Source organism: Nannospalax galili, unplaced genomic scaffold, assembly GCF_000622305.1.
Source record: "Nannospalax galili isolate Female #2095 unplaced genomic scaffold, S.galili_v1.0 scaffold78, whole genome shotgun sequence".
NCBI lineage: Eukaryota > Metazoa > Chordata > Mammalia > Rodentia > Spalacidae > Nannospalax > Nannospalax galili.
This window is the reverse complement of record NW_008343387.1, coordinates 5,490,616-5,502,159: the sequence shown is the minus strand read 5'-3', so window position 1 is coordinate 5,502,159 and position 11,544 is coordinate 5,490,616. Positions and strand designations below refer to the sequence as shown.

General features: G+C 36.3%; 1 protein-coding gene across 5 annotated transcripts in view; it reads left to right on the top strand.

Annotated features, from left to right (window-relative positions):
- Coq3 (coenzyme Q3, methyltransferase) overlaps positions 1–11,544 on the top strand; it is a 26,375-nt gene that overhangs the window by 9,001 nt on the left and 5,830 nt on the right. For 2 of the 5 annotated variants that reach the window (XM_008839619.3, XM_029566716.1), the window contains exons 2-5: positions 2,488–2,550; positions 5,813–5,965; positions 7,751–7,850; positions 9,990–10,232. In XM_008839619.3, coding sequence (XP_008837841.3) covers positions 2,488–2,550; positions 5,813–5,965; positions 7,751–7,850; positions 9,990–10,232 — 559 coding nt within the window. Of the gene's footprint in view, positions 1–2,423; positions 2,551–5,812; positions 5,966–7,750; positions 7,851–9,989; positions 10,233–11,544 lie in introns of all 5 variants that reach the window. The other 3 variants (XM_029566714.1, XM_008839620.3, XM_029566715.1) reach the window with 2 other exon arrangements.

The following is an 11,544-nucleotide window of genomic DNA, read 5'->3' as shown; positions in this document are numbered from 1 at the left end:
ATTTTATTTCCAAGTATTTGTTGAGAATTTTATGCCTGCTCCTTAAATAAACTGATCTGTAATCTTTGGCTTTTATATTGGAGTAACTCTAGCTTCATAAAATGGGTTGGGAGGTATCCTGGATTATTGTGAGGTTTTTGTTTTGTTTGTCTTTTTTGAGACAGGGTCTCCCTGTAGTTCCAGCTGACCTGAACTCACTATGTAGACCAGGCTGGCCTTGAACTCACAGAGATCCACCTGCCTCTGCCTCCCCAGTGCTGGGAGTAAAGGCATGCGCCACCACAACTGGCTTGTTTTTGTTTTTATGAGACAGGATTTTACTACAGAAGGCTAGGCTGGCCTCCAATTTACAGCCTCCCAAGTGCTGGGATTACAAGTAAGTGCAACCACTCCTCACTGTTGGTCACTTTCCTGTTTTATTGAGGAGATTGTTTATTTTTTCTTTGTTTAAGAGATTCTTAGTGAAACCATTTGAGCCTGGAAATTTGTTTTTTAAAAGGCTTTTGACTAGCTGGGTGTGGTGGTGCATGCCTTTACTCCCAGCACAGCACTCGGGAGGCAGAAGCAGGAGGATCTCTGTGAGTTCAAGGCCAGCCTGGTCTACGAAGTGAGTTCCAGGACAGCTGGGGCTACAGGGAGACCCTGTCTCAAAAAAAAAAAAAAGACCAAAAATAAATTTTTGACTATGAATTCAATTTCTGTAGAGGGTAAGTAACTATGATTTGGTCTATCTTTTCTAATGCTATTTGCCTGCTTATAGAGAATGTAGATTCTGCTGTAGTTTGGGTGGAGTGTTTTTATAAATTTCAAGTCTTTGGGTGAAGTGTTTTACAAATTTCAATTATATTTTATTGGATCAATGATGTTCTGTTTTGAGCCTTGGTGATTTATTTTTCTAGTGGTTGTTTCAGTTAATGAGAAATGCTGGTCTTGCACTATAGTTGTAAATTTGTTTTATTAATATTATTAATATGTTTATTGTGGATTTTATTTTAGGGTGTGGTTGCCTATCTTTCTGTCTGTCTACTTATACATATTTCTATTCACCTACCTACCTACCATCTACCTACCTACCTACTTACCTATCTATCCATCCATTCATCTATCTCTACACATGTACACATACACACATATGCTTTTGTTCCTCTGTGAAAAGTCTTGAGCATATGTCCATTTCAGGTAGTTAGTATGGAACTGACAATCTAGAAATAGTATTTTCCTAGTTTAAAAGATGTTTATATTTGAGGAGGCTGGAGAGATGATGGCTCAGCAGTTAAGAACACTGGCTGCTCTTGCAGAGGACCCGGGTTCGATTCTCAGCACCCACATGGCAGCTACGAACCATCCTTGGCTCCAGTTCCAGGGGAATCCAAAGCCCTCTTCTGACCTCCGTGGGCATTGTGCAACATGGGTGCACTGACATACATGCAGGCAATACAGTCATATACACATAAAATAAAAATAAATTTTAAAAAATTTGAATATATTTTGTGATTTTATGCACACACACACACACACACACACACACATACACATGTATTAGTGGCAGGTGATAGAGAGGTGACTCAGTGGTGGCTTAGAGGTGGCTAGGCGTATGCCCAGAGCATTTGCTACTCTTGCAGAAGACTGAAGTTCAGTTCCCAGCACCCATGTCAAGTTATTCACAACCATCTATAATTCCAGTTCCAGAGGTTCCTGTGCCCTCTCTGTCCTCTGTGGGCACCTGCATACACATGGCATGTACATACATACATACACACATACAAATACATATAAATAAAAGTAAAATTTTATAAAAAGTAGAGACAGAAAAGGTTTTATATATACATAATTTTGGTTAGACATTTCTGGTTAGATGGTAGAAAGTAAGACCTTTATTTTATTTATTTTTTAATATTTTTTATTTTTTTAGAAGAAGCGTATGATTATACCTTTAACATGCCCAATAACAGTTTCCAGAGCAAAGACACAACTCCTTCAAAAGTGGCTATAAAATCTCTAGGTTCGCTGTTGAATCAATACAGTTATATAATATTGAACGAACTCAGTATAAACCCTGTAAGACATAAAATTGAATGAGTTTCTAACCTTTAAAAAAGATCTCCATTTCATTTTAGAATATATTGTTCCTTACAGAAAGACTCATGGTTATTGCTACTAACACTGAGATGTTGGCGCATACGTCTCTAATCTGTATGTATCTGATTATTACTAGTCATAATCATTTGGACTCAGACCCTTGGCGCCTGTGTATGTCTATAAAGTCATCGGGTAGATTTCAATGGTAATTTTAAAGTAAAATTCAAAATTAAGAAAGTACCTTGTTTATCAGTCGCAATACATCATAAAAATATCATAAAATTTCTTCAATGTGTACCAGGATAGCATATGTTTTCCTCTAGATACTTAATCTTTGTTTTCAGTTTACTCAGGGAATCAGCTTGCTAGGAATCTGCAGATTAAACCATGGGTTTTCATTGAACACAGGACCATGTGGTTCAGAGCCTATAGGATGACTTTTTCCTGTTTGACCAGAATAAAAAGTTACAGGTGAGTTTACTTATTTTTCTGGTAAAGAGTTAAATAATTATGTGCAACAGTAGTTTACCACTGATTGTGATTAATAAACTTGTTCAGTATGTAATAGCTCATATGGTTTGATTAATTTTAAAGGTTAAAAACTCATTCAATTTTATGTCTTACGGCGCTTATATTGAGTTTAATATTGTATAACTGTATTACTTCAACAACGAACCTAGAAATTTTATAGCCACTTTTGAAAGAGCTGTGTCTTTGCTCTGGAAACATTTATTGAGCATAGGTAAAGCTGTCATGATATGTTTCTTCTAAAAAAAACAAAAAATAGTATTAAAAATTAAAAATTAAAAAAGTAGCTTTTGTTTATTTATTCTATTTTTTAAAAATATTCTATTTATTTATTTAATGTGTATGAGTGTTTTGCCTGCATGTAAGTGAACCTGTGTTATGCAGTACCACGGAGGCCAAAAGAGTGGATCAAAAACAATGTATAGGTTTGGAAAACTTTAATTTCACAGAAAAGTTGGTAGAAAAACAGTGTTAGCCATGTACATCTCCTATTCAAATTCAGAGATAGTCTTAATTTTACGAGAAGACTAGGCACATGGCTTCCTAGTACACCAGGCCACTTCCATCCTGGGTAGTATCATTTTTCTCTAATAAACTCCCTCATTTCTATCACTAATAATAATAATAATAACAACAACAACAACAATAATAATGCCAAGCATGGTATTACACACCTTTAAACCTTTGACTCAGGAGGCAGAGGCAGGTGGATCTCAGCGAGTTCAAGGCTAGACTGGGCTGCATATCAAGTTTCAGGCCAGCCAGGGGTACACAGTGTGACCCTGTCTCAGAAACAAAGGAAAAGGAAGAGAGGAGACTATATTTCTTGGAGAAGTGTCTTTGCTTCTCTGTAGTATCTTTATAATAGAACACAAACATAAGCTGGAGATGTATGTATTCTAGGTAGTAAGCTAGGAAGGAATTACATCTTTTTAATGTTTTTTAATCTATTATTTTTATGTGTATGAGTGTTGTGCCTGCATGTACGTAAGTGCACCCGTGTCATGCAATGCCCACGGAGGACAGAAGAGGCTGTCAGATCCCCTGGAACTGGAATTATAGACAGTTGTTAGCTGCCATGTGGGTGCTGGGATTCAAACCCAGGTCTTCTGCAAGAACAGTGTTCATAACCGCTGAGCCATCTCTCCAGCCCCTGATACTTACATATTTTTTAAAAATACTTTATTATTTTTAATTTATGTGTATGAGTGTATTGCCTGCATGTAGGTAGGTGCACTCATGCCGTGCAGTGCCCTTGGAGGTCAGAAGAGGGTGTTGGATCCCCAGGAACTGGAGTTATAGACAGTTGTTAGCTGCCATTTGAGTGCTGGGAATCAAGCCCAGGTCCTCTGCAAGAACAACCAGTGCTCTTAACCACTGAGCCATCTCTCTAGCCCTGCACTTGTATTTTATAAACTAGTCTCTAATCTTGTGAAAAATCCCTCAGATCATCAGTTAAGACTGTTTTCTAAGTGCATGCTCTTGCTTCTGTTAAATGAGCACCTTTAGGATTGTGTGTGTGTGTGTGTGTGTGTGTGTGTGTGTGTGTGTGTGTGTGTATGTAACTGTTCTTGGTTAACTGAACTACCTACTGTTATAAGTCAGTTCTAGATGACTGAAGTTTTTTCTTGATCATAGCAAAGGAAACTAATATTCCTAAAATATTAGAAAAAAGGTGATATTTTAATTAAAAATTTTTTAAATTATATTTATGGGGGCCAGGCAGACACACATGCCACAGTGCTCTTGTGGAAGTCAGAGGATAACTTGCAGGAGTTGATTCACTCCTTCCACCGTGTGGGTCTCTCAAATAGAGCTGAGGTTGTCAGGGTTGGTGACATGTCACTGAGCATCTCGGCAGTCCCTGATTCTTGAACTTTAAAAGAAAAAGAATGATGACATAGAATATCATTTGAATAGCAGTATTTTTTTCTCAGTTAACAACCTAATTATCTTTTAACCAAGCAGAACTTTGGAATATTTTCTACACTGTACATGCAGTTCAGTATAGTGTCTATCTAATTTTTGTTTTGCTCCAATTTTCATATGATTAAAAAATGACTTCAAATTATATACTTTTTCTGAGATTTTTCTGTTAAATTATCTATTTGTCAAATATCTTCTCAGAACGTATTCTGTTCTAGGAACTGTACTAATCACAAGGAATAAAATGGTATGTAGGTCAGTCCACACCTTGCCTTCATAGTGCATAATCTAGTGAATGACAGTCATAACCGAATGATTATACAGCTCCATGAAGAAGTACAGAGTGGTGTGGGAGTTAGAAGAGGAGAAGGATATGAGCATCAAAGAAGATTTTTGTAAATAATATTCTATTTAAACTAACATTTGAGGGTAAGAGGGACTTAGATATTTAGTGGAGGAAAGGAGCGAATGTGGGGAAAATGTACCAGACAGAAGAATCAGTATGTGCCAGATGTGTTAGGAAAGCACATGGCTATTTCAGAGAGCTAAAACAAACCATGTGGCCAGTGAGGAGGATGAGGAGAGAACAGGATGAGTTTAGAGAAGGAGCTTTATCAGTTATACCAAGGATTTTAGTCTTTTGTCTGATGACACTGGACACTTTGAAAGCATATTATATGAGAAAATAACATGATTAAATTTATATTTCACAATAATCTTTCCATACTTCATCAAGGAAAACAAATTGGGAGGTGCTGAGGTAGGGAGCTATGAAAATAATTAGAAGACTAAGATGAGAGTCAAGGAAGAGGTAATGGAGCCTGGACTGGGAAGGTAGAGCCACTTGTGCTCAAATCTTAGCAACCATTTACTTGATCTCTCTGAACTTTTCTTATCTGTAAAATAAAGATGATGATAGAGTTATCTGAGGGTGACATGGGCAGAGTTCTGGCACCTGGTACTTAGGAAGTACTCATAAATGATAGCTACAATAATTACAATAATTAGTACTAATTAATAATTAATAATAATAGATGTGACCCAGAAGGACAAATTTTGTAAAGCTCCACCTTTATTTGTTCTTCTGTGAAAATATATCAGTCCTGTGTTTATGTGAAAACTCTATCTTAATGCACCAAAATTGAGCCATCTGTATATTTATATTTACCTACACATTTAGAATCTAATAAATTATTAATAATATCTTTATGTACAGTGTATTCCAGTTCACATTTTTTATAATCTCAGTATTTGCCTGGTTCTCTGTTTTCCCTCCTAGGTCCTCCTGGAAAAGACTATGTAGTACTTCACAAACAACTGTTGACAGCAATGAGGTAAAAACTTTCCTGGCCCTAGCTCACAAGTGGTGGGATGAACAAGGAGTATTTGCACCTCTTCATTCTATGAATGACCTCAGGGTGCCTTTTATTAGGTAACATTCCACGAACTCTTAAGTCTTTAAAAATGCATCTTTCAAATTTAAACTTTCATTTTTTGTATTCACTTTTGCTTATATTTAGGATCAAAATTCCACGTTGCTGCTTTCATAACTTAACTAGAAGCATTTTTGGCTTATCAGGTTAATTAAAATTCCATCCTTATGAAAGGAAACTTAAATCTTATGTCTTTGGGACCATTTTATAGCTAATGACCTGCAGTGCCCTGAGTGATCTTTATGCAGTCCTAGTAAAGGGAATACTTCAGAGACAGATTGATTCAACAAGTATTTTTTTTTAAAGCCTACCTTGTACCTCTGAGGCCTGACTTTGAAGCTACTTAGATGAATGGGCCATGGGCCATGTGTTTCAGTGGGAGATAAAGAAAGGCAAGAGTTCATTAGGGCTTGCCTTTCATACAGTTTGTTTCAGCACATTTTCAGGTGATTCACATGCTAAGTTTGAGAATTGTATTCAGACTACTATGACATTCTTATTTAGATATTACAAAATAGATCATGTAATTCTGTGCAAGCATGACTACAGATTTAGGTTTTATTTTCCTCATAAGGCATCAGGAACAAATAATATGGTCTAAAATTATATGGAAGTCATTTTTTGGCTATTTGAAGAAAGGACTGGACTTCATTTGAAATGGATCATTTCTGCGTATTATAACATCACAAAGTGATCTATTTAGCTAATGTCTGGGTTAGTCTAATTTTACTAGCAATGTTAGATATCCTAAGATGTTCATTATATATGTTTAATGTAAATGTAATTAAATTCATATGTAGTTCAATTTAAAGCTGAATTTACAATACTACTAGGTGTGTATCAACTTGTGTATGTGCATGTGCACATCTGTGTGTATGCGTGCTAAAATATTACTACTATTCTCCTGGAAATAAACTTACATTATTTGGATTGTTTGCTTATTCATACATGAAAAAACCCACTAATTAGAAGATTAAAAGAGATGTAATAAAGAAGGAAATATAGACAACTTCTGTAAATACAGATCTCCCTTCTGCATCTCCCATCCACCTGTAAAATAATGTATGAAGTTGGTCTAGAAACTGACAACATAGGCAATATGGTTCATATATTTTTTTTATTTAAAAAATCTATTTTTATTTTTATGTGTATGAGTGTTATGCCTACATGTATGTAAGTGCACCCATGTTATTCAGTACCCATGGAAGCCAGAAGAGGGTGTTGAATTCCCTGAAACTGGAGTTATGTATGGTTGTTAGCTGCCGTGTGGGTGTTGGGAATGGAACCTGGGTCTTTAGCCACAGAGGTTTTATATTTCTACCTCATACTGCTAAGAAAAGTTTATTCAACAAGTACTTAATTAGGTTCATCTAAACTAGATTTGTTTGGAAATTTTCTTTAGATTATTACTAAAGCAATAATTACTGCTGTGTTATTTCAGAACTTTTAATTATTGAAAATGTACAAATTAAATGCCATTTAATTCTTAAAATAAAAGATATATTTATATAAAAATTTCAATAGTTTATTTAAAATGAGGATTAAGAGCAGGCATGGTGTTATACCGCTGTTATCACAGAGCTCAGGAGGCTGAGGAAGGAGGACTAGAAGTTCAAGGCCATCTGAGCCAAATAACCCCCAAGTCTCAAAATAAAACAAAACAAGATAGGTAAATATATGAATTAAGTCAAATGGAGGATTAATTTCATTTAAAAATGTATATTTTAAGACCTTTCACTTATTAAATTAGTCATCTGTTTTTATATTTTTGATGTATTTTTAAGAGACAATCTTTTAAAAACAAGTGCTAATCACCAACTAGGAAAGCCTTTGTCTGGGATGAAGATTCTTGATGTTGGCTGTGGTGGTGGATTATTAACAGAAGTAAGTGTCTTACAACATTTTTGCCATTTTTTTAAATTGAGAATTTCATACATGTGTATGATGTGTTTTGATAAAATTTTTACCACTTTAAAAAATATTTTATTTTATGTATATGCGTATATTACCTGCATGTGTATAAGTGCATCAGTGTCATGGAATGCCCAGGGAGGTCAGAAAACATTACTGGATCACCTAGAACTGAAGTTACCAACTAGAACTGGAGTTGCCACCCAGAACTGGAGTTACAGATGGTTGTTAGCCACCATGTTGGTGCTGGGAATTGAGCCCAGGTCCTCTACAAGAGCAGCCGGTGCACTTAACTGCTGAGCCATCTCTCCAATCCCAATTTTTACCATTTTTAACTGAGGGAGGAATTGAGAAGTAGCCTTATGTTTCATTTATCTTTTTAGGAAACAATATTATGTTTTTAAAGGGTTTGGTGGGGGGAATTGTTTGAGGGTTTTGGGTTTTTTTTTTTTTAGACAGGTCTCCTTGTAGCCCCAGGTGGCCTGAAACTTGCTTATAGCCCAGGCTGGCCTTGCTCTCACAGAGCAGAGGTCTGCTTGCCTCTGCCTCCCAATTGCTGGGATTAAAGGCTTGTGCCACCAGTCCTGGTTCATTTATCCTTTTAGCAAATACTATTACTTATGTTTTTAATAAATAGTAATAATTTTAATCTTTATGATTATAAAAGTAATGTTAAGATTTTAAAAAACCAAGAATTTTCAGAAAACTATACTGGTTTTTTTAGATTTTGTTTTTAATAAACAAAGAATGAGCATAAGTCATTCAAATAGCTTTCTGTCCTAAGAAATTTGGCAGTTTCTATCAGATTAAATTCAGTTTTGAACTTTTGCACTTGTTATGATGACAAAACCTGCTTAGTGTTTTGCTTGCTTCTTAGGTGCTCTACAATACTGAGAAGTATCCTTCTTCCTCTGAAGACTGCTTTAGTGCAGTAAATTTATGCCTTCCAGACTTATTTTATGTTCTTATATCAATATAGGAAGCTTTTGTTACAAAGATGCATCATAATTTAATCCCTGTGGGTATTTTCATTAATTGTCTTGGGTTCAAAGTACTCAGGTTTGCTGGCGTTTAGTACTTTCCAAGTTCCTAATTCAGCTAAGTTGAGGGTGGGTAGAGGCTCATTTGGACACGTTTAAGTCCCCACATGTACAGAAAATGCATTCTTCACCTGGCAGTGGACCGTTTTCTTTTGGCTTCAAATATAAAATTCGATGACACCTAAAATATGTGAAAATGAATGTGTGGCATATAAGTTACAAATGAATAAGATATTACCATAGTGTTTCTACAGTGTGTTCAGAGTGTCACTGCAGATCTGGCTCTAGAGGTAAAACAATGTGACTTGTACTTTTAATACATTTATTTCATACAAATATTCTGTAGGTTTTGATTAGAATTCTCTATTTAAATACTTGGGGATGTCATGGGAAGTGTCCAAATATAAAAGCTATATGAAAGTGAGTTGGCTAGTGTGGTAGTGGCACACACCTTTAATCCAACCAGCACTTGGGAGGCAAAGAGAGCATATCTCTGTGAGTTTGAGGCTAGCCTGGTCTACATAGTGAGTTGCAGGCCAGCTAGAGCTACATAAGGAAACCCTGTCTCAAAAAAAAAAAAAAAAAAGTATGAAGAATTATTTCTAGGTGTGTGGTGGGGGGCCTGGGTGAATGAATCTCAGTGGTAGAGCGAGTGCTTAGCATGCAAGAGACTCAGTGTGATCCCTGGTATCAGATAATTCAGGGGCGGAGGTACAGGAAAAAAACACAAACAAGCAAACAAAAAACTATTGAGATATAATTATGCATTAGAAAGTTTGAATTTTTCAAGAATGAAAATAAAAGCCTGGTTTATTTCATGGTTTGCTACATTTATTTCACCATATATAGGATAAAACTGTGTTACATGTAAATGTACATTTTGTTGTTTTGATTGTGGAAAATTTCAAATGTATACAAACTAGAGGAAATGATATATAAATTCTTGTTACCCATAAATGATCTCCAGTAATTATCACCTATGGTTAATTTGGTTTCATTTTGGATAAACTTTTTATTGCTAACATATGTTCTGTTTTCTTTTTGAGAGTAATGATTTTTTTTATGCCCTTAGCCTCTAGGGCGACTGGGGGCTTCAGTTATTGGAATTGATCCTGTGGATGAAAATATTAAGATAGCACAGCACCATAAATCATTTGATCCAGGCCTGCGTAAGAGAATAGAATACAGAGCATGTTCCCTAGAAGAGATTGTGGAAGAGACTGCAGAAACTTTTGATGCTGTTGTTGCTTCTGAAGTTGTAGAGCATGTAATCGACATAGAAGCATTCATGCAGTGCTGCTATCGAGTATTAAAAGTAAGACAGAGTGTGTTTTTTTCTTCTGAGTGTATGTATACATAGTAAATAAAATGTGTCATGGTGCTTTAGCAGTTCAGCAAGCAAGACAGGAGAGAACTGAGAAGTAAGGATCAAGGACTGGCATCTCTGCTGGAGATTACTTCTGCCCCTCTGTTGCCCTCAATAACAGGGTTGTTTTTATTAATTGCATTTTTATGTATTTCATACATAAAATCATCTCTATACCCCCTTTCCCCTGTCTCTTTGGCACCTCCCATAGCCCCCACTTGAGTTCATTCTGTCATTTGTATCAAGGCCTATTATATAAAGTTAGTGTCCTGAGCTGTCCCTCAGTGCAAGTTCATCCACCAAGGTTTAGTCAGCCTATCTACAGTCTCTCCCTTTGAGAAGATCAGCTTTTCCTCACCCAGCAGTAGTCAGCTGCCAATAATTCTTTGACTAAGATTGGGGCCTGCTGTTCATTTCCAAGTACTGTGCTGGGTTTTTGTGTGCCTAAGTTTGCTTGGGTCTTGTGCATGATGACACCACTGCTGTAGGTTTGTATGAGAAGGGTCCCAGGTGTCTATAGGACCATTTTGGTGTGCTCATGCACCTCCTCCCTGACTCTTATATAATCTTTCCACCCCCTCTTAAAGCAGGGTTTTTAAATATGTCCAATTAGTGTCTTGATATTCAGAGATCTTAAAACTTGTTGGTGCTGAAACCTGGAAAACAATTGATGACACCACTGCTGTAGGTTTGTATGAGAAGGGTCCCAGGTGTCTATAGGACCATTTTGGTGTGCTCATGCACCTCCTCCCTGACTCTTATATAATCTTTCCACCCCCTCTTAAAGCAGGGTTTTTAAATATGTCCAATTAGTGTCTTGATATTCAGAGATCTTAAAACTTGTTGGTGCTGAAACCTGGAAAACAATACCTGTAGCATGGTATTTTCCCATTTATACAGTCTAAAAATTTTTTGTTTTATGTGTATGAGTATACTGCCTGCATGTAGGTAAGTGCACCCATGTCATGCAATGTCCGCAGAGGACAGAAGAGGCCATCGGATACTCTGGAACTGGAGTTATGGACACTTATCAGCTGCCATGTGGGTGCTGGGATTCAAACCCGGGTCTTCTGCAAGAACATTCAGTGTTCTTAACCACTGAGCCATCTCTCCAGCCCCCTGGAATAAATTCCTAATAGACATTTATGACAATTATCAAGAAATTAATTTGAATTGATACTTAAAATCAATAAAACAAGCTAAGACTCAGGGAGTGCTATACAGAGTTTTTCAATGTAATCATACTATTTTTAAAAAAGCA